General features: G+C 41.4%; 1 protein-coding gene across 2 annotated transcripts in view; it reads right to left on the reverse strand.

Annotated features, from left to right (window-relative positions):
* Positions 1-244: 244 nt before the first annotated feature.
* Positions 245-23,534, reverse strand: part of cemip2 (cell migration inducing hyaluronidase 2) — a 44,173-nt gene continuing 20,883 nt past the window's right edge. The window contains exons 12-24 of one of the 2 annotated variants that reach the window (XM_061767305.1): positions 20,606-20,694; positions 13,861-13,992; positions 13,726-13,761; positions 11,148-11,303; positions 9,311-9,488; positions 9,027-9,242; positions 8,738-8,949; positions 4,998-5,180; positions 4,585-4,804; positions 3,485-3,586; positions 1,795-1,940; positions 1,608-1,714; positions 245-1,521 (exon numbers count right to left, since the gene is read on the reverse strand). In XM_061767305.1, coding sequence (XP_061623289.1) covers positions 1,322-1,521; positions 1,608-1,714; positions 1,795-1,940; positions 3,485-3,586; positions 4,585-4,804; positions 4,998-5,180; positions 8,738-8,949; positions 9,027-9,242; positions 9,311-9,488; positions 11,148-11,303; positions 13,726-13,761; positions 13,861-13,992; positions 20,606-20,694 — 1,977 coding nt within the window. In that variant the 3' untranslated portion in view covers positions 245-1,321. The remainder of the gene's footprint in view (positions 1,522-1,607; positions 1,715-1,794; positions 1,941-3,484; positions 3,587-4,584; positions 4,805-4,997; positions 5,181-8,737; positions 8,950-9,026; positions 9,243-9,310; positions 9,489-11,147; positions 11,304-13,725; positions 13,762-13,860; positions 13,993-20,605; positions 20,695-23,534) is intronic. The other variant, XM_061767306.1, reaches the window with a different exon arrangement.

A 23,534-nucleotide genomic window follows, 5' to 3' on the forward strand; every position in this document is an offset into this window, starting at 1 on the left:
ACTGTATTATCAATTTGCTGTGAGACAAAGCAAGATGTCTGTGGTTGTCGGGTCATCAGTTGCATGAGGCAGATGATAACTGCCTGTTCATGTGTATACAGTATATACAGTATGCCTAAGGCGAAATAGGCAGATACGTATTAAAGCAGCCTTCACATTTGAAGTGTCTCCTTGCATGCAGGTTTTTGGATCAGACTACTTCTACTTCATTAGATCGTTACAGGTTCAGTCACAGAAGCAGCACTTCACGACAAAGCATAAGTGTTTATTTCAGTAACATAACAAATGCCAGGTATCCATGTTGAAACAAAAACACACTATAGACAACCAGTTTGCCGAGTACATTTACAGAATGACAATCCAGTATAATTACAATTTTTAAAAACAACTGACTTTATCTCCATGGATTTGCCCTTTTTAAACAGCAGTGGTTACAAGGCCACAAATAGTTCTATATTCACACATTCACTTCGAGTCAGTCACACATTGACACGTATCAATGCGCAGTGGGGGAGCCCTGCTCACATCCAAAAGGCCTCTCACACTCAAACGGGCACGCGCAACGCAAAGCACGGCTGCTAAATTATATTTAACAAACTACTGTATAGCCCTGGGAATGTCTTTACATTCCACTCTATTATATTTGATAAGGCTTATTGTATTTTGTATATCCCTCGCTCACGTGTCCTGCACTTGAAACACCTCCATATGGGCAACCACTCAAAAGGTGCTTATCTTCTCATACGGCTGCACTGTAATGTCAGGAGGTTTTCCAGTTAAACAAATCCAAAATGTATATTAAAATAAGGCGAAAGCAGATGAAACTAGCTGCACAAGAATGGCTGAAATATGCATGTGAATATGGCTTGTTGTTTTGGCACGCCTAACCCCTGTCGGCATTGTTGAATACACATTTGGGTCGCAAAGGTGTTTTGAATTGATTTATACGCAAGTACGCCTTGTTCCAGTCTTGCTCCCTGTCCAAAAGGTTTTCAATTGTTTTTGTGTTCGTCACCAATGCACCGTGCCCTTCCCTCTGATGAGATTCGGCTTTTCATTTATTTAACCATAAAAGAACATCATTGCTTGTTTGTTTTTTCCAGCCTTATTTCACAAAGGTCCATTTGGTGACTTTGGCTTGTTATGTTTTTAAATAAAAGTGCTTTGAATTATCGGCCCATACTCACACACACACACACACACACACACACACACACACACCATCCTGAACACAACATATATGCCATTGTTAATAAATTAAAGTTCAGCAGTTCACATTCATCAGCCAGTTGTGTGTGTTCGTCTAGTTCACATTGGTTCACTAGAGTCCTATGGCTTGGTCGAGAAGTTCCAGGTCTCTACGCGTCTGCTGGACCGCCGGTGGCGGACAGCCGTACGCTTTGAGAGCGAGCGGCAAGAAGCGCTCCTGCGGGCCAGGGATGTCGTCCCTTTGGCCAGCCTGGAGACTCACCCACGGAGGGGGGGAGGTGCTTCCCTGGAAAGCCCACAGTGCCACACTCTCTGTGGGGAGAGGCACATTTGTCTTTTGGGTTTTGTCATGCCACCACACAGGGGTATTAGTCATAGTAGTAGTCATCAACACAAACCTTTGTTGTGCAAATCCGCCGCCTTGGCCAAGCCGAAGGGAATGAGATATGGCGCTACATCAGGCAGACCCTCTGGCTGACCTCGTGTTGCCATCAGCACAATGGACCTGTTCACCAAGACGAGAACCGAGTGAAATAAGAGAAACATTGCTGCCGACAAAAGTCAACATTAGGTTTCCGCACTTGCCTTTTTGGTATTCCGGTCATTAGGTGCTGCTTCATCTTGGCGTCCATCTTGGCAAATGAGACCTTCTTTGTGACTTTGCCAGAACAGGCGTCCACGGAGACCACAAGATAGCCGGGCTGAGTGAAGGGCATCATCACGTCATTTACCTGACAGACAGAAAAACAGATGGGTCAATACCAGAGAGTGCCTTTAGTGTTCTCATAAGTGTGCAAACATTTGCACACCTACCAGTACAATGGTGAGTTTTTTTAAATGTGTTATCTTCATTTTATATAGATTTTTTTCCATTTGATTTTCATGATTTTGGCATGTTCCGCATACTGCTTTGCTCAATAAAGTGTGTGTAATAAGTGGTTAAACAATACAAAATAATGCTTTTATTATCCGCATCGTTATTTGACAAAACGAGTTATTTTGACCAGTCACAGTCCATTTTCAAACTCATAATGAACATTTTGCATGTGTCCATGAAATTCCTGTCCACCCACTTTGGGGTATCTGCCTTTTTAGAAAAACCCTCTGATGTTTACAGTGACATCACAACCAACATTGTCTTTCTTTAATGGAGGCTGAAACAGTGGATATCTGCAAAGTAAGTATTTACACTAATGTTTTGTAGTTTTCATCATTTTATGTGTGTAGTTGTATGTTGGCAAGCTTAATATGTCCACTCTTCAATGGTGATATATCAACTCATATACTGTACAAACCAATGCATTTCAAACCTACCAACACCCTCAGACAAAAGCTGGTCCACCCCAAGGACAAAATCCTGAGACGCAAACTCAGCAATGCTGATGCACATCTGCCTCACAGTTCTGGGGTCCGGGGTTCAAATCCCGGCCCCGCCTGTGTGTAGTTTGCATGTTCTCCCCGTGCCTGGGTGGGTTTTCTCCGGGCACTGCGGCTTCCTCCCACATCCCAAAAACATGTAGGGTAGGTTAATTGAAGACTCTAAATTGCTCGTAGGTGTGAATGTGAGTGCAAATGGTTGTTTGTTTATATGTGCCCTGCGATTGGCTGGCGACCAGTTCAGGGCGTACCTCGCCTCTCGCCCGAAGATTGCTGGCATAGGCTCCAGCGTGCCCACGACCCTTGTGAGAATAAGCGGTCAGGAAAATGGATGGATGGATGGATGAAGTTCAATGGAAAATTTCAACTCTTTTGGGTGAAATGGGGAAGTCTCAAAGGCACTGTATGGTAATACTGACTCAGAAAATTATGGGAATGTGCCAAAAAATTATTAAAAATAGGAAATGGGAATTAAAATGGGAAATATATTTTAGCGTAATCCCCACTAAAACAACCAGACTAGGCTTTAGTTTGAGTTAAAATGCTTTTTTTTTTAAATTTAAATTTCACATTTTTGGTATTTTAGTCTGGGTGGGGTGCCTTTTGTAAATCTTTGAATGGGTTTGGAGATGAGTAATATTTAACTCAACATTCATGATTTTATTTTTCAATGAACGAATTGCTGAAGAAAAAATACTTCTAAATAAATCTGTTGAAATGTCATGCTTATAAATTACATTATTTTGCATGGATGTCCCCTTATGACAAAATAAAATGTTTCTATTGACACTTCTTACTTCCAAAATTCCCCAGCTGAACTTCCCGTGGAACTTTACCAGAAACTTTCCATCCCAATTAGTGGGTGGCTAAAGTGTGATGTGTGTCACATGTTGCTCACAGCGATAAAGGACAGGTTGTCTCCTCTTTGCTGCTCCTTCACACTTAGAGACTTGACTTGGGTCTGGAGGTAGGACATCCACGGCTCGCTGGTAAACACACGCTGAGGAAAAATAAACAAAAAGTCACGGAGGGGGGCAACACTTCCAGCACAAAGAATGAAAATCATGTTAGTGTTACCATCATGGGAATGTGCAGTTTTGCTTTTCTTTTAATACAGCATTTTACATTCAAATAAATACGGCACAGTATTGAATAAATATAAATGTGTGATAGTGATTAAATGCAATAAAATAAGTATAAGCTATGAATCAATATTTTGAGGAAAAATTTGCTAAGTGTGACGTCAGCATTTCACACAAGCCGTCAGCGCACCTCACTGGACTTCATTTCGGCCAGCATCAAAGGATTAACTCTGCATTTGTGCTTTGTTTTGTGACTGTTCAATTAAGTAATTTAGTTTTTGTAATTTTTTAGTTTACAGCTGCCCTAAATTCTTATAATTTCCAGTGAGCCATGTTTTGCATTACCTCGAGTATTCCCCTGCGTATACTCCCGATTATAGGGCACTATGTTTTAGCCATTATAAATAGCGATCTGTCTGGTGTTGTCCCCCAAACTTGTAAACATGCTGTGGTGCAACCCCAGCTCAAGAAATCTGGTCTTGATCGTGGTGTCATTGCGAATTTTAGACACATTTCTTAAACTGCCTTTTATTTCAAATATCCTGGACAAAGTGGGTGACACCCAGTTGAAGTTGTTTCTGGATCAAGATAAGGTTATGGAGGTCTTCTAGTCAGGTTTTAAGAGGCTGTATATCACCGAGTCAGCCCTTTTAAGAGTTTTTAATAACATCCTCCTGGCTAATGACTCAGGGATTATGTTTGTTTTGTGGTATTGGACCTGACTGCAGCATTTGATACTGTGGACCACAGTATCCTTCTGGATCGTTCGCAGCACCTGGTGGGTATTAGTGGTAGTGCGCTTGACTGGTTTAGATCCTATTTGGCAGGTAGAACTGTGTGTGTAAGCCTATTAAACATTTTTATTTGGTATCTCTATCACAGATTTTCACCTATTGCAGGTGAGTTTGAAACCAACCTGTTTGGCTCCACAGTCCTTGCAGGGTTGTGTGTCTGGGGCCGGCATAGGCAGGACAGCCAACGGAGTTTTGGCGTACTTGGGGTAGGCCTTGCTGGTGCAGTTGCACGTCTGCTGGGAGGACGTAGTGGCCGTCACTTTGACTCTCTCGCAGCCTTTGACCGAGCAGTAGCTGTGACCGTCACGGTCGTGGCGGGCTCGCAGGTACAGCCACAGCAAGCTGGTGGGAACAAAATGTCACCGTTCATAAAGTTTGCTTGTAATTACTATAAAATTTGGTCTAATATGCACATTATATTTGTTTAAGCAGTAAGAAATAAAGCTGGGGGTGGGGGGGAGTTGCAGCTTATAGGCTAAACTTTACTGTACTCGCATGTTAGGTTGATGTGAGTAAGATAGATGGCTTCTCTCACCCGACATTTTGGTCAAAGTAGTACTTCCTATCTAATGGTCTCGACTCCAAGTCAGCAAGAGAGAACACGGGCCCGTAGTCGGTAATGTCATCAAAAGTGTTGCTCTGCCTGTCGTTGATGTCGGCCATGATCAGGAAGGTGGCGTCTGGTGGGTAGCACAGTCCAAATAGCACCCAGTCGTCTCTAATGGAAAAGAAACATGGGTCAGCTTTTAAACTGGACGCACACTGTATGGGGCACCTGGCTGTGATATCCATCCATCCATCCATTTTCTGAGCCGCTTCTCCTCACTAGGGTCGCGGGCGTGCTGGAGCCTAGCCCAGCTATCATCGGGCAGGAGGCGGGGTACACCCTGAACTGGTTGCCAGCCAATCACAGGGCACATACAAACAAACAACCATTCGCACGCACAGTCACACCTACGGGCAATTTAGAGTCTCCAATTAATGCATGTTTTTGGGACGTGGGAGGAAACCGGAGTGCCCGGAGAAAACCCACGCAGGCACGGGGAGAACATGCAAACTCCACACAGGCGGGGCCGGGGATTGAACCCGGGTCCTCAGAACTGTGAGGCTGACGCTCTAACCAGTCGGCCACCGTGCCGCGCTGTGATATCTACACGAGTAATTCAGAACCACTGTGCCAGGAAATTATCCATCCATTTTCTGAGCCACTTCTCCTTACTAGGGTCGCGGGGGTGCTGGAGCCTATCCCAGCTATCATCGGGCAGGAGGCGGGGTACACCCTGAACTGGTTGCCAGCCAATCGCAGGGCACATACAAACAAACAACCATTCGCACTCACATTCACACCTACGGGCAATTGAGAGTCTCCAATTAATGCATGTTTTTGGGATGTGGGAAGAAACCGGAGTGCCTGGAGAAAACCCACGCAGGCACGGGGAGAACATGCAAACTTCACACAGGCGGGGCCGGGGATTGAACCCTGCTGACGCTCTAAAATTATCCAATTTCACTTGAAGAAAAATATGCGCTTCCACTAGATGGCATACGGTAAAATGTACATGTGTGTCCACCGGTTGGCATTCAGACAACAGACTATTAACTTTTGTGTTCAGTTGAAGGTATAACGGGACAAGATCATCACTATTGCAGTATACTGTATATACTTTTTGTGACATTTTCATTCAGTGGTGTGGCATGAGATCTCATATGTGCTTTGGTTGGGTAACTGTTTACGGGAAGTGAAAACATGGAGTTGTTCTGTTTTTGCAGTTATAACAGACACTCTTCTGCCAAAGCTTACTGTAAGATGTTTGAGCTTCTCTCTTTAAGGCCATTTATTCACAAGAACATTTGTGAGCTTGATATTTCCAATTTAGTTCAAAAATTACCAATGTGTGATGCATGTACCCCTGAGGGTGCTCAAGAGTCCTCCAGGGGGTATGTGACATTAAAAGGTGAATGTTGATCCTGTATAATAATTACACGTTTATGAAAAAATTCCCCACGGTGTTTTTTTCCCCAGCAAACTTTCATTATCGACACAAAAACAAACTCATTACGTGTGGGTGCTCAAGGCCCACCATGGGGTGCATGAGATTAAAAATGTAATGGCGGTCGCATATGATAATTACAAATTTGGATTGTTACTTTCCCTAAGTTTCATTTCCATCCATTTGCTTTTGCGGTTGTCCGTATTAGGGTCATGGGTGAGCTGCGGGCTATCCCAGCTGACTTTGGGCCAGAGGCAGGGTACACCCCAGACTGGTCGCCAGCCAATCACAGGACACATACAGACAAACATTTGCGTTCATCCATCCATCCATCCATTTTCTGATCCGCTTCTCCTCACTAGGGTCGCGGGCGTGCTATCATCGGGCAGGAGGCGGGGTACACCCTGAACTGGTTGCCAGCCAATCGCAGGGCACATACAAACAAACAACCATTTGCACTCACAGTCACACCTACGGGCAATTTAGAGTCTCCAATTAATGCATGTTTTGGGGATGTGGGAGGAAACCGGAGTGCCCGGAGAAAACCCACGCAGGCACGGGGAGAACATGCCAACTCCACACAGGCGGGGCCGGGGATCGAACCCCGCACCTCAGAACCGTGAGGCTGACGCTCTAACCAGTCGTCCACCGTGCCGCCCATTTGCGTTCATATCTATGGACAATATAGACATTTTGGGGATGTCAGAGGAAGCCGGAGTACTTAGAGAAAACCCACGCAAGCGTGGGGCAAATAAGATAACTCTACACAGAAAGACCTGAGCTGAGATTCAAACCCAGAACCTCTTCGACTGTGAGGCAAACGTGCGCACAACCCGCTCACCGAGCTTCCTTTCATAATATTTACGTTACATTTTTGACAAAAAAAACTTACTTGTTTACAAATTGTTTATGCAGGGTATCTGCAGGTTTAAGTCAAAATTAAGATCTTTTCAAAGCTTGCTCAATCAAATTCAAGACCTCACCAATAAACGAGTGGGTTACATATATGTCTCAATATTTGAAGAAAGGGTGTGTTTATATTCAAGATAATCTGCATAAAATATCAAATGAAATTTTTTTACAGTGGTTGAAGTTAGCACCATTATCATTTGTAAGGATGATTTATGTCTTAATTTTGGAAAATCCAACTTCAGAATTAAGTATCCACAGACTGCCTATTATACATTCATTATTAAATGGTTTGTTAACTTAACAAAATGCTAAATGTTAAATACACTGCTGTAAGTTATTAGGCAAGAACAGTCAATGAGCTCCTGCTTGCCACAGTGAGTGAGCCCACATTTAATTAGCGGTATTGCTAAACTCTTTTGTTTGTTATAAAGCCTCGTACCTCATTAATTACTCTATATTGATGTCTGTCTTACTGTGGCATGGCGGACACGCAGGCAAAATGAAAGGTGACGGGGACTATGGATAATTTCTACTGATGTAAACATTTTTTAAACACCAGAAACAGAAATTATGACAAAATATCATCTATCCAGTAATACAGATTTGGAGCTTCTGAATGATCTAAGGGCTGACCTTGAGCCAGTCACAAGAAGAAGTCGTGCCATACCACCTATGAAAAAAATTCTTTCAATTTTGCATTTCCTTGAGTGTAGTTCATTTGTGTGTATTGTGATAACTGGTGCTGGCCTCTCCAAGAGCAGTCTTTCGGGTGTGGCGTCTCGAGTTTTGAACCCAATATTATGCAGGATGGGCAGCTACAGTACATCTAATTCCCATGGACTCAGGACAAGACACTTCCTATTCCATCACTTCACACTTAATTTCTGCCTTGCGCTACTCTCCTAAATGTTCCATGATGAACACCATCAGTGCTACCTAAGGTGAAAAATCTTTTCAGTACGGTTATCTCCACCACTTTCACACCTGTTACCAACAACACAAGCTACAGTATATGTTGGAGTGCGTGAACACGCAACTTAGCGCCTGCTATTTGGTATCTTAGTGAAGGATCGTAATCTTAGTAAGTAAAAGATCACTCAAAACACACCCACCAACAGCATGTGCAATCTGTTAGAGTGAACACACAACTTAGCACCTCCTATTTGGAATCTTAGTAAATCAGGTGTCATCTCATTTACAACTGTTCATGGATGACTACTAAACAATTTACACTGACATTCGTAATATATTTTTTTACAATTATTCACTATTACTACACTTTTTGTAGAGTGGTACCCCTAATTGATTATTACTTTTAAAACCTGAAGATACAGCTATTGCATTTATATCTCACACACGTTTGTAGGCTCACTTGTCAAAGTTAATGAGGGAGAGGACAACTTCTCTGGGCGCGGGTCCGCTCCAGTGCAGAGTGTAGCTCTTGCTCATCATCAACACAGGCTGATACTGCTGCGACGGCGCCCCCTGGCTGTTAATGCCCCTCAAAACGAGAGGAGCAGCGGGGTACTCGTCTCTGTTGATGGACAGAGTGAGACTGGGAGCACCTTGTGTCTGGATGTACACCTGAAGAAGAGTGAGAAAGAATGTACATTATATAACGGCACACACATTTTACAATGCAGGAGTGGCCTCTGCTGTACCTGTGAGTAGCGGCCACTACAAATCACTCCATTCCACAGTGGCTTGTTAACACAGCTAGGATGTTGGATTAGAAAATTGTCAGCCCTGCCCACATAAGTGTCCTTGGAACCTGTCACTGAACCGTCCACATCATGGAAGATTGAGTTCTTGTCTCCATCTAGGTCGTTCTCCTCAAACCACTGCCCTGGACGACCAAAGAACGACCGCAGACCCACCTGAGGACGGCATATGGATGGTGGTTGGATGGTGGACTAAATGTAAAAGTGGATGAACATGTTCTTACAGTGGAGTGGAAGTGGAGATGGGACATGTTGTTTCGCGGGGTGAGCTGCCAGGTGTTTTTCAGGCTGAAGCCCACTGCGCTGGTGTAACGCTCTGGCGTGGGGATAAAACCACGGAAGGTGCTGCGGGTCAGCCGCAGCGGGCCGTCGTAGATCTGGAAGCCCCGGATTGGGAATGTCCTATGGTGGAGAAGGATGGGGAAAATCAATTCTTTGATATCAGTAAATACATGTCATTTTACAATTAAAAACAACCTAAAACAATACATTCATTCATTTATTTTCCATACCGATTACCTTCACTAGGGTCATGGGCATGCTGTAGCCTATCCCAGTTGACTCTGGGCGAGAGGCGGGGTACACCCTGGACTGGTCGCCAGCCAATCGCAGGGTACATATAAACAAACAACCATTTGCACTCACTTTCACACCAATGGGCAATTTAGAGTCTTCAATTAACCTTCCATGCATGTTTTTGGAATGTGGGATCTTAGCATTCTCAGTTTGGGGAAAATAAATAATAAAAAATAGCAAATTAAAAATAAATATTACAATAATATTCAGATTTTTTGGGTAAAAAATTTAAACGTGAACCTTAATTACATTCAATTCAAACTGTACATCTGTACTCGTACTCCTAAAAACGCTCCAATACACCCGATACCAGGCCGTCATATACTATACTATATTGTTCTCCCTGAGTGTGTGGTGTGCAGTTTGGCAGATTGCAAACAGTTCTTCAAAACAAGTCAACGTGTGCTTGCAGCAAGCTGTTCACTGACACTCAGAGTTGAAGTTTACAGTAAAACTAACACAAAATAAAAGAGAATTACACCTTGTGTCTTTAAGCAAACACAAAGCTTCGTCTTGCATACTTATATTGTCTATACGTATTGCATATGTATACTGCTACTACCAATATCCCTTTGGGTCCTCAAACATCCATTTTTTTGGGAGGGTATGTAAAATTAATTACAGTTAATTACACATTAATAAAAGGGATCATTAGGCAATTGGCGACACGGTGGAAAACTGGTTAGCACACAGTTCTGAGGACCCGAGTTCAAATCCGGCCTAGCCTGTGTGGAGTTTGCATGTTCTACCTGTGCCTGCGTGGGTTTTCCCCGGGTACTCCGGTTTCCTCCCACATCCCAAAAACATGCATGGTAGGTTCATTGAAGACTCAAAATTGTCCATAGGTGTGAATGTGAGTGCGAATGGTTGTTTGTTTATATGTGCCCTGCGATTGGCTTGCGACCAGTTCAGGGTGTACCCTGCCTCTCGCCCAAGCATAGCTGGGATGGGCTCCAGCACGCCCGCGACCCTAGTGAGGATTAGCGGTATGAAAAGTGAATGAATGAATTAGGCAATTACATTATTAACAGTTCCCCGAAGTGTAACTTCTTGTTGTTCACCACACACTGACCAGACACAACTGTATTATAGAGAAAGTTAATATTTGTGACTTACCATGTTAACTAGCTAAAAGGACAAAACAAAATCAAAGTTCTCAGTGGACATGCAGTAAAAGAGAGGTCAATAGGAATGATATACATAACTTGACAGAAGTAACATTAAATTAATATTGAGTTTTACGAGTAATGGGTTTATAATTTAGATGTCCTTAAGTTCCCTTCCAGGAATCATGGAGGAAACAGTGACATCAACCTTATTAGGAATTCTACACTGAAAAAAAGAAGAGGAAATCAGCAAAGAACTTGCTTTCACAACCTCACGCAATACACGAACAGCTGTGGCAATGTCTACCACTTGTTGTTGACACACATATTCCTTCCCTCGACCTAAGTTTTTTTTCTTATTGACTACAACTTCTCTCACCTGTTTCTAGGGAGAGTTCTCATCTTCCCATCGGTCCCTCCTAATCCCCAGTATTTATTCTGTCCTCCATTGGTGCCCCGGTTTCGACTTTCTCCCACAAACAGAGACTGTGTCACCTCCTGACTGGAGCCCTCGTCCTTTGGGTAGCTGCCGTCACTGCAACAAGAGCAAGGTAAGAAATAAAATACAAAACTCAAGTATGGCTTTCCTGAAACGGTTCTGAAACGTTTTACACCAAGTACCACCTAAAAAAAAATATTAGCTCTCCAAGTACCCCATAACAACCAACATTAAAATCCAGTGTAGTCTGCCCAAATGTTCGACAAAAACAAGACAGGTTTGTATTTCTTAAAAAGTATGTTTAATACTTCTGAAAGTCACTGTAACATTATGCACAGTATAAACTTAAACACTGCTTAACGGAACTCTCTAAAGCTGTGAACATTGGCAAGTAGAAAGAAAGAAGAAGCCACATTATCCCACATGAGGTCAGTGCTTGCCGATTAAGTTCTATTTATATGCACGGGTTTCAGCACAATGTTGTATTGATTGCATCACTACTGCTTCAATGATCTTTGAAAAGACTTTGGATGAATGACATGACACAAGCGTTTGCTTTTATAGGCTTCCTGTACAGCAGTGGCATCGTGTGACACAGGTGGACTTTAATGTGCATGTGCACCTAACATTTTAATTAATCCATCCATCCATTTTCTGAGCCGCTTCTCCTCACTAGGGTCGCGGGCGTGCTGGAGCCTATCCCAGCTGTCATCGGGCAGGAGGCGGGGTACACCCTGAACTAGTTGCCAGCCAATCGCAGGGCACATACGAACAAACAACCATTCGCACTCACAGTCATGCCTACGGGCAATTTAGAGTCTCCAATTAATGCATGTTTTTGGGATGTGGGAGGAAACCGGAGTACCCGGAGAAAACCCACGCAGGCACGGGGAGAACATGCAAACTCCACACAGGTGGGGCCAGGGATTGAACCCGGATCCTCAGAACTGTGAGGCTGACGCTCTAACCAGTTGGCCACCGTGCCGCCATTTTAATTAATGACATAGCAAAAAAAAAAAAAGATTTTTTTTTTCCGCCTAACAAATTTGCGATTGAACATAATTTGGGGGTGCTAGCTTTTGTGTTCATATGAGCGTGCAAATACAACGATTCATGATTACTTGGCTTGAGCGAGGCTTGTAACGAGGACGTCTGGTACCCGGCGCCATTTTTGTTCCATTTTAAATCGATAACACCCTAAAACATTTGTGATTTTTCAGCATATTAAATTAGCAACTTGACATAATTTTGGGGTGCTCACTATTGTGTTCATGTGAGACTGCAACAGTATATAAGAGCAATATAAGGAATAACACCAACCTAAACTAAGCGGTGTTTGGAAATATAAGTAAGATGGTTTTTTATTTTGTTTTTTTTCCTGAAAAGTTGTCATTTTGCAGGTGGGCGGATTCCGTCCGACAGTGACGACATATAAAATATAACTAAATGCTTCCACTTAATAGTATAGAACATTCCTTTTTCCATACTGGCTATACAGTGAATTTGGTCTCTACTTCTGCCACTGACGTCACACCAAGACATGGGGGTGTGTCGATTCTGGCGATGGAAAAGGGGCGTTCCAAGTGTAATTAGTTATTTACCAATTGTTCCAAAACAGAGAGATATTATTGGAAATGACTGCCAATTTTGTTTTCGTGAGCAAAAAATACATCAAATCAACTTCTTAGTAAATCACCTTGTTCGTGAAATATGTACCATTTAGACCTCACAATTCTTTTAAATATAGAATAATACAAAACTGTACTTGAATAATGATTCTATTAAAATGCATTGCACATAAAAGTTAGAAAAAAAAATGCACCTTAATAAATTTTTGAAAACAAAATATTCTAAAAAATTAACTGCAAATGCATTGTACAGGCGGCACGGTGGAAGACTGGTTAGAGCGTCTGCCTCACAGTTCTGAGGACCAGGGTTCAATCCCCGGCCCCGCCTGTGTGGAGTTTGCATGTTCTCCCCGTGCCTGCGTGGGTTTTCTCCGGGCGCTCCGGTTTCCTCCCACATCCCAAAAACATGCATGGTAGGTTAATTGACAACTCTAAATTGCCCATAGGTGTGAATGTGAGTGCGGATGGTTGTTTGTTTGTATGTGCCCTGCGATTGGTCGGCAACCTGTTCAGGGTGTACGCCTGCCCGATGATAGCTGGGATAGGCTCCAGCATGCCTGCGACCTCAGTGAGGATAAGCGGGTCAGAAAATGGATGAATGGATGGATGTATTGTACATCACTTAAAAATTTAATACAACTGAACAGTATATAACAAATGAACTGTTCTGGATGAAAAAAAAAGCATTTAAGTTGAGCTTTGTATACAGTTTGAACATTTAATTCAGTGATTATTCTGCATACCATTAGAGGAAGTAATACAACTACCATTCTTTGAGAGTCACTGGTCTAGAAATTCAAAAGACGAATCTGATCGTGTTCGTGGTGAGAAAGTGAATAAAACAGCTGCATGAAGCCTGATATGAGCTAAGCGTTCCCATATGTACGCACCTGGCAAAGGATAATCCCACTCCATTGTCTGCAAAGCTGTTCGCAAAGACAAAACAAATGACTTGATATATGTCTGTTTTTGGTATTCCACAAATACTGAGTGTTTCGAAATGTATCAATATTTCTTTGTCTCACCCAGAATTCTGGATGACGATGTCACCGCCTCGTATCCACGCCCCCATGTCGTTGTTCTTGAATGAGACCAGGGTGTCAATGACCGCCGCCACTCGAGGTCGGCTCGCATCTGCATTCTGGTGAGGTCGGAATCTGACAAGTGAAGTAGACACTGCTGTTACCATCCCTCCTCTGACATTTCTTTTCAACCTTCATCTGCCTTTATCAACCCCCTCAAACGGCTGTACAAGAGGTCCTCAGTTTGCAACGGTCCCGGCATACAATATTTCAAGGTTACGAACACTACGTTACCACTGTACTTGCTGTTTTAAATTTGACTGTTTTATTTGTGGCCCAGAAGTGAATTTATGTCTCTGCGTTAGCGAAGGTTAGTGATAGACCACAGGTGTCAAACTGGCCAGATCTGGCCCACCACATAATTTTTTGTGGCCCGCAAAAGCAAATGCTGTGCGTCGACTTCATATTTGTTGCTAAAATAACAAAATTGCAAATTGTCTTAACGTTTAATAACATTGACAACCGCAAGCCTTTTTCGTTAGCAGTCCATCCATCCATCCATCCATTTTCTGAGCCGCTTCTCCTCACCAGGGTCGCGGGCGTGCTGGAGCCTATCCCAGCTGTCATCGGGCAGGAGGCGGGGTACACCCTGAACTGGTCGCCAGCCAATCGCAGGGCACATCGAAACAAACAACCATTCGCACTCACAGTCATGCCTACGGGCAATTTAGAGTCTCCAATTAATGGATGTTTTTGGGATGTGGGAGGAAACCGGAGTGCCCGGAGAAAACCCACGCAGGCACGGGGAGAACATGCAAACTCCACACAGGCGGGGACGGCGATTGAACCCCGCACCTCAGAACTGTGAGGCTTCATTAGCTTCTGATTTCAAAATTAGTTATCCATCAATTTGTTGTGTACAGTAATTTCTTGTGTATAATGCGCATCCATGTATAATACGCACCCACAAAGTTGACCTCAAAATTTTGGAAAACCCTTCTTCCTATGTATAATGCATTTTTACAATGCATGATTTTGCTTTTACCCATATGATCAAAACCAAGTATTATCGTTGTTTTTTTCAAAGAATTATTCTGAAGTTAAGCACTTTATTTGAACATGTAACACTTTCTTTTTTATTTACTTGCTCTTATTTTGAAATTCACAGCCCTACTTTTATTTAGTAAATGAGAAAACACACAGTTGTGCTCTTGTTTGATTACCCAGGCAGAATTTGTAAGATGGGTACAATTCTTTAAAGAAAACATGAAAGGCCAGGCGAAACAGATTTTAATGGGATTCAAATTAAACTGTCAAGTGCGCAAACCGTCAACTGTCATTTCAGAAAAGCATTATCATTGAACAAAACATAACCATAAAAAAATTTATGATGGCTGTTGTTCAGTCCTCAGTTGTGGTTAAAAAAAAAATATTTCTCAAATTCTGTCAGGGTATGTAAACTTATGAGCATTATACACGAGAAATTATGGTATTTATAATAATGAGGTGATTATACATTTAAGGTAGGGCTGCTAGTAATATTATGCTAGATTATTTTATTCATCGATTCATCTGTCAATTATGTTTTTCAATTAATGATGATGAATCGGATTAAAAAAACACTGTAATTTACATCCCTTAATCCAAAAAAAGGATATTATTTTAAATTGACAGCGCATGAAACGCACCAACATAAACTGATTCTGATTCAAATTCTGGTTTGGTTCATAACATCCAAAAGAATAGCGGCAAAAATGTTAACCACTCTTTTCCAAAGTAAAAGCAGATGTTTGCAAATGTGTTATTTTGATTCAACACAAATCAAATCAGTCTGCTTTCATGGAGAAAGCAACAGAAACTGGAGAATATTTACTGTTGAGAGGCTGAAATTATGATGATTTTAACAATTTTAAATTAAACAAAATCTCTGAATGATTAATTGATTCTCAAAATACCTTGATTAATTTGACAACTGATTAGTACTCAATTAATCGATTAATTGTTGCACCTCTAATTCATATTTATATGGTTCCACAGTCATAACGGCCCTCTGAGGGAAACCATAACTACGATATGCCCGCCACAAAAATGAGTTTGACACCCCTGTATAGAGTAAAGTGCTTTGTAGGAACGGAATTCCTCTATATTTGCATTACAAGGAGGTTTTTCTTAAATACTCCAGTAGTAGGCGCTTTACATATAATGTAAATTTGGGAACAGATTTACAGCCCTTGCAGCTTAAGAAATACTAACATGCTCAGATAATGACTAATAACTGCGCTATATAAATGGACACGCATAATTGGGTTTATAGAATTCGAGTATAGGTCCTTATGAATCGTGAACACGTCTGTCTGCAAGCCTCCTTTGCTGTGCACTGTGGGTGTAGAGCTGCCAACCAGTGAAAATTCACTTCCAGAACAATATGTCCAAATTCCTCTGAATTTCCATATTTTCACAATTTTGTCAAGAACATTACTGTGGGACAGTCATAATCATAATCGTTAATAAATTATGGCTTCAATATTTGTCATTTTAACGTTTTTATTACATCAACCTTGTAGTGGTTGCAGTTGCAGCCTGAATCAAAATACAGTGGGTACGTAAAGTATTCAGACCCCCTTAAATCTTTCACTCTTTGTTATATTGCAGCCATTTGCTAAAATCATTTACGTTCTTTTTTTCCCCTCGTTAATGTACACACAGCACCCCATATTGACAGAAAAAAACATCCATCCATCCATTTTCAACACCGCTTATCCTGGTTAGGGTCGCGGGGCGCTGGAGCCTATCCCAGCTGACTTCAGGCGAAAGGCAGACTACACCCTGAACTGGTCGCCAGTCAGTCGCAGGGCACATATAGACACGGACAACCATTCGCACCCACATTCACACCGTCACTGAGTGGGAACTAAACCCACGCTGCCTGCACCAAAGTCAGGCGAGTGTACCACTACACCATCAGTGACCAGAAAAAACAGAATTGTTGAATTTTTTAAAGATTTATTAAAAAAGAAAAACTGAAATATTTCACAGCCATAAGTTTTCGAACCCTTTGCTGTGACACTCGTATATTTAACTCGGGCGCTGTCCATTTCAACTGATCATCCTTGAGATGGTTCGACACCTTCATTGGAGTCCAGCTGTGTTTGATTATACTGATTAGACTTGATTAGGAAAGCCACACACCTTTCTATTTAAGACCTTACACCTCACAGTGCATGTCATAGCAAATGAGAATCATGAGGTCAAAGGAACTGCCTGAAGAGCTCAGAAACAGAATTGTGCCAAGGCACAGATCTGGCCAAGGTTACAAAACAATTTCTGCTGCACTTAAAGTTCCTAACAGCACAGTGGCCTCCATAATCCTTAAATGGAAGACGTTTGGGACGACCAGAGCCCTTCCTAGAGCAGGCCGTCCGGCCAGACTGAGCAATCGGGGGAGAAGAGCCTTGGTGAGAGAGGTAAAGAAGAACCCAAAGATCACTGTGACCGAGCTCCAGGGATGCAGTCGGGAGATGGGCGAAAGTTCTAGAAAGTCCACCATCACTGTAGCCCTCCACCAGTCGGGACTTTATGGCAGAGTGGCTCGACGGAAGACTCTCCTCAGTGCAAGACACATGGAAGCCCGCATGGAGATTGCTAAAAAAAACACCTGAAGGACTCCAAGATGGTGAGAATGATGAGACCAAGATAGAAAGTTTTGGCCTTAATTCTAAGCGGTATGTGTGGAGAAAACCAGGCGCTGCTCATCACCTGTCCAATACAGTCCCAACAGTGAAGCATGGTGGTGGCAGCATCATGCTGTGGGGGTGCTTTTCAGCTGCAGGGACAGAACGACTGGTTGCAATCGAAGGAAAGATGAATGCGGCCAAGTACAGGGCTATCCTGGACGAAAACCTTCTCCAGAGTGCTCAAGAACTCAGACTGGGCTGAAGATTCACCTTCCAACAAGACAATGACCCTAACCACACAGCTAAAATCACAAAGGAGTGGCTTCAGAACAACTCCGTTCTTGAATGGTCCAGACAGAGCCCTGACTTAAACCCAATTGAACATCTCTGGCAAGACCTGAAAATGGCTGTCCACCAACATTCACCATCCAACCTGACAGAACTGGACTGGATCTGCAAGGAGAAATGGCAGAGGATCCCCAAATCCAGGTGTAAAAAGACTCTTGGCTGTATCTACTAATACTTAGCAAAGGGTCTGAATACTTATGGCTGTGTGATATTTCTGTTTTTCTTTTTTAATAAATCTTAAAAAAATTAAACAATTCCGTTTTTTTCTGTCAATATGGGGTGCTGTGTGTACATTAATGAGGGGGAAAAAACTTAACAAATGATTTTAGCAAACGCCTGCAATATAACAAAGAGTGAAAAATTTAAGGGGGTCTGAATACTTTCCGTATCCACTGTGTATGAGATTTCGAGATTCCATCATCAAAAATATCTGTCTATGGAATCATTCACCTTTGCCAATTCTGTTTTCAACCCTAGTAACAAACAAAAAACACGCATCTATTAAAGCAGATTAATCAGATCTCAAATGTCAAAACTAAAACTCAGCACTATTTTGCAAACAAACAAATAACACTGTTGATAGACAATTGGACAGTTTATGTATGGACAATAATTCTGGTTTCTATCTGTGCAATGTACTTTGTGCACGCGCAGAAGAAGCAATGTAATTACATCTTCTCTTGCATGCTATTTATATTACACATTTATATTTCCTATAGGCGGCACGATGGACAACTGGTTAGCACATCTGCCTCACAGTTCTGAGGACCCGGGTTCAAATCCGGCCTCGCCTGTGTGGAGTTTGAATGTTCTCCCCGGGTTTTCTCAGGGTACTCCAGTTTCCACCCACATCCCAAAAACATGCATGTGAGGTTAATTGACGACTCTAAATTGCCGATAGGTGTGAATGTGAGTGTGAATGGTTGTTTGTTTATATGTGCCCTGCAATTGGCTGGCGACCAGTTCAGGGTGTACCCTGCCTCTTGCCCAGAGTCAGCTGGGATAGGCGCCAGCACGCCCACGACCCTAGTCAAGATAAGCGGTACGGAAAACGAATGAATGAATGAATGTTTCCTATATCCACAATTGCTCCTGACACAATGCAAAATTATGTGTATTGTTTCACCAAATCACTTATTTCGATGTTTTCGACTGCTTGTGATGATTGCTTAGCAATTAGCATGGCTTTGACATCATCTACGCGTATCTACTCCTCATCCTCCTTTCATGACACTTTCTTAAGAAGCATGGTAAGAAGTGCAGCTTATTCGCTACCATGGAGGCGATGATCAGTGACTTACAATGCGTTAACACGAGACGCAAAGAGAACTTTCACCTCCGCGACTTGGCGTAATAAAATAGCGTGCACCAGGCAGCTGTTCAATGTGGACACGACGGTAACGTCAGATGCTGTGTTTTTTTCTTTCGAATATCCGGAACAATCAGTGTTACGGCCGCAATGAGTGAACGTTCAGTGATTTCCGTAACAAAATACGAAGGTTCCGTAACAATAGGCAGCTTTGTGGGTGGCACGAAAGGACATGTTTTTTCACTTAAGGTGGTTTGGTCAAGATATTCATAGATTCTGAATGGACTGCCAAGCAAGATTATGAGTTTTGGCCAAAATAGCAGTCATCAAGAAAAGAAGGGCCCTTTGTCTTTCAGTCTGACTCTTATTTTCAGCATATTATTGTTCTGATTGGTGAAGGCTGCGGGCACCATAAAAACATCCAAATATGGATTACAGTACTTGGCATGTTACTGTGCTCAATGTTGCTCAAGCTCTCATTTTTAATCTTCTTCCTCGTGTCACAAACCGCACTCTCTTTTGCGTGTAACATTAATACTGAGCACACATTTTAACATTTCCAATTCCAGCCCAAACTCAACGTGGCCAACAGTCCCAGTGGATGTGTAGGATTTTTCCGTGGAGCCGAGGGTGAGTTTGGGAAGAGAGGACACTATGTGTGGAAGATTGTTATTTCTGTCAACACAAACCTGTCTGGACCGCCACCAAAATGCAACTCTGTAGTAATATCATCCATATAGCCATAGCGTAGAAAATATGCTGCTTTGGAGAGAGCAATAAATAACTTCTGGCATTCAGTCAAAATCAAGTAGGTGAAAAATTTATATTTAGGAAGAAAACCATTAAAAAAGGTAATAAAAATGATCAACAACATGTCATTGTACGGTGGAACCACTATGGTCAAACACAATATGCTTCAGGATGCTCGTTTACTTCCAAATTGTTTGAATCTTTTTTTTTTTTTTTTTTTAATCTGTTCTAGGGTCAAACGGTCATCATTATAAATCCTTTAAAAGTTGCACAGACAATGTTTTAAGTTAAGTAACAATGTTTTTAATCGTCATACAAGAGCAAAAATAGGTTAACCACTGAAAAATGTAAAAAAACAAAACAAAACAAAAAACTCATATGACACGACTCGCAATGTGAGTCTGCTTCTCCTGCTCTTGCAAAAAAAGTCAAAGAAAAAGCTAAGCATGCACTCAAGAGTTTTTATACACACTAAACTGAACGAGCTGGTATGCTGACATCCTTTGCAAAAGATGTGTTGAATCTCAAAAAGAAAAAGCGAAAAGCTCAGACGTCTCACATGACATCATGCATGGCTTTGTGCGAATTTAGAGGCATATTTGTCTGAATTGTACAATCGCAGAGGCATTCAGACTATTTTTAATGTTGAAAAACAAACATAACACACCTGGCATTATTGTCCAGACACAGGTATTCTCTAGGGTCTGCAGCACTTGCATTGGAGGTTTTTACTCCTTTATCAATGAACAGCCCAGCCTGCACGATAAAGAGACGATGGCAATTACTGACAAATACATGCAACGATCCCAGTTCAATAGTAAGACAGACAACATGTAATGCCCGGATCAGACGACAAGACAAATTTGCTCTTTCACGATTGCACTGTCAGACTGGTGCAAAAAATATTGTGTTCCGATACCACAGCATCCCGTTTTTTACGATCATTGGGATTTATCTTGTCAACTCAAATGCGAATGGATACACTGGTTACCGTGGTGACAACAACAAGAATGGAGTGCGCCGACTTTGTATTATAAGGACAAAATGGGGAAAAATGTGTGTTGGTGGCCACCAGTGCTCAGGACAGGAGAGGACGTTCGTTTAAGGCTTGCTTGAGGTATGTTTACGTACTTTTAATACGATACGACTCGCAAGCAGGCAAGAAAACTAGCAAGCTAGTGGTACCACGAACGGTTGGACGTAAACATGCCGCCGTTCTGTAGAATCATGGTCTAAAGTTTCGGTGTGGGTGAAGTAATTTAATTAAAAATAAAGTAATTTAATTACAGTAAGTTAGCACCCATTATTTCTGTCATGTAATGTTGGTTTGACCTGACTGATTAGAATACACGATCTGACTAGAGCAGTGATTTCCAACCTTCATGGAGCCAAGGAACATATTTTACAATTGAAAAATCTCACGGACCTTCAACAAACAAAAATGTCCCAAAAAGTGGATACATTAATGACTGTATGTACTTCCTGCCATCTAATAGAAGACCATTTATCATTTGTTCTGTCTGTCACTATGCCTCACTGGCATAAATAGATGAACAAAGATACATTCTTTATTGTAAATATAATTTTTTGACCAATTAAGTACAGAAGTATATACAGTAAATGAACAGGTCATTTAAATAGACACATTCCTCCATCTTGTGATCGGATCGGTGCCCGGTTATCATTTTTTTCAACTCGCTGATTGGTGATCGGCCCCAAAAATCCTGATCGTGTAAAGCCTAATATATATATATATATATATATATATATATATATATATATATATATATATATATATATATATATATATATATATATACACATACCTAATAAGATCATTTTATATGGTTTAACTGTATCTGAATGTGTGTGTTGGGTATGTGAAAATAAGCTGTGTGTCAATCCTGTGGCTAAAACAAAGTATAGTCGCTCCCTCTCTCTCTCTCTCTCTCACTCTCTCGCAGGGTGGACAAAGAACTCACAGTTCACCTGACGACCGCTGTCATTACACAACAGAGAGGCTTGTTCTACAGCCAGTTTCGTGTGTGTGCGCGTGCATGCGTGTGTAACAACCACGCCAGTCAGCAGTTGGTCATATGTGCTGCTTGTAAAATATTGTATTCAATAAAAAACAAATGACAAACAACACGGGTCAATATCTCCATAAGGTGCCTTTACAATGTCCCCCTTTGACCCCAAAAAGTTGAGATTTTCCATTGAAATTCATATTCATTGTATTAAGTAGCTGTTAGGATTTCATATTAGTGTCACACTTTTAATTTAACTGCCAGCGCAAAATGTAAATGCAAACAGCAAAATGTGAGTTTGCTCACAGGGTGTTTTCGAATTTTATGAGCCCATGATGGAACTCCACTTAGCAATATGGTTGAATTAGCAAGCTGACTATATGTACTGTTTCACAAATATAATTCACATTTCTGAAACTTTATTTATATCAACTGATATTTCACTATGACAGTGTGGAAATGTTAGCTTGACAACTTCTAATTGCACAAATAATATGATGAAAAATATTAAACATATGTGTAAATATTAATTCTGCAACTATCCACTGTTTCAGCTTCCATCGAATAAAAGACAATATGCTGCTCGTAATGTAACTGAAAAAAAAACATCAACGGGTTTCTTAGAGGGGCAGTTACCTCAAAATGACAAGATAGCCATTTCAGGGATATGTGAAAAATTTTTAATATAATTATAAAATTTGAATATACGTATCAAAATGACTATCAAGTAATTTGTTGTGGACAGTTAAAGCATGTACAAACCCCAATAGAATGAAGTAGGGGCGTTGTGTAAATAGTAAATAAAAACAATGATTTAAAAATCTATCAATCAATCTATATTCACTTGAATACACTACAAAGACAAGACAGTGTTCAAACTGATAAACTTTTTATTTTTTCATGCAAATATTCACTCATTTTGAATTTAATGCCAAAAAGCTTGAACATCTCAGATGAGCTCTGTCTCAGATGAGTTTATGGGTGTTGTTAATATATGTCTTTCGCTGCATGGTAGAGTTTTAACTTGCATTTGTAGATGTAGCAAATAGCGGCAAACTGTGTTAACTGACAAAGGTTTTCTGAAGTTTTCCTGAGCCCACATGGCAATATCCTTTACACAATGATGCCAGGTTTTATTACAGTGCTGCCTGGGGGATATAAAGTCACGGGTATTCAATGTTGGTTTTCAGCCTTGGATTTCTCCAGATTCTCTGAATCTTTTGATGATATTATGGACTGTAGATAATGGAATTCCCTAAATTCCTCGCAATTGTACATTGAGAAACATTGTTCTTAAACTGTAGGATAATTTGTTCATGCAGTTGTTCACAAAGTTCACCTCGCCCAATCCTTACTTGTGAACAACTGAGCCTTTCGGGCAGGCTCCTTTTATACCCAATCATGACACTCATCTGTTTCCAATTAATCTGTTCACCTGTGGAATGTTCCAAATAGCAAAAAAACTAAACAAACAAACAAAAAAAACAGAAACAATGAAGTTCATCAGTTTGAAAATTAAATATCTTCTTGTCTTTGGATTGTATTCAATTGAATATACCGGTGAACTGA

Source organism: Phyllopteryx taeniolatus, chromosome 3 (genome assembly GCF_024500385.1).
Source record: "Phyllopteryx taeniolatus isolate TA_2022b chromosome 3, UOR_Ptae_1.2, whole genome shotgun sequence".
In the NCBI taxonomy this organism is placed as follows: domain Eukaryota; kingdom Metazoa; phylum Chordata; class Actinopteri; order Syngnathiformes; family Syngnathidae; genus Phyllopteryx; species Phyllopteryx taeniolatus.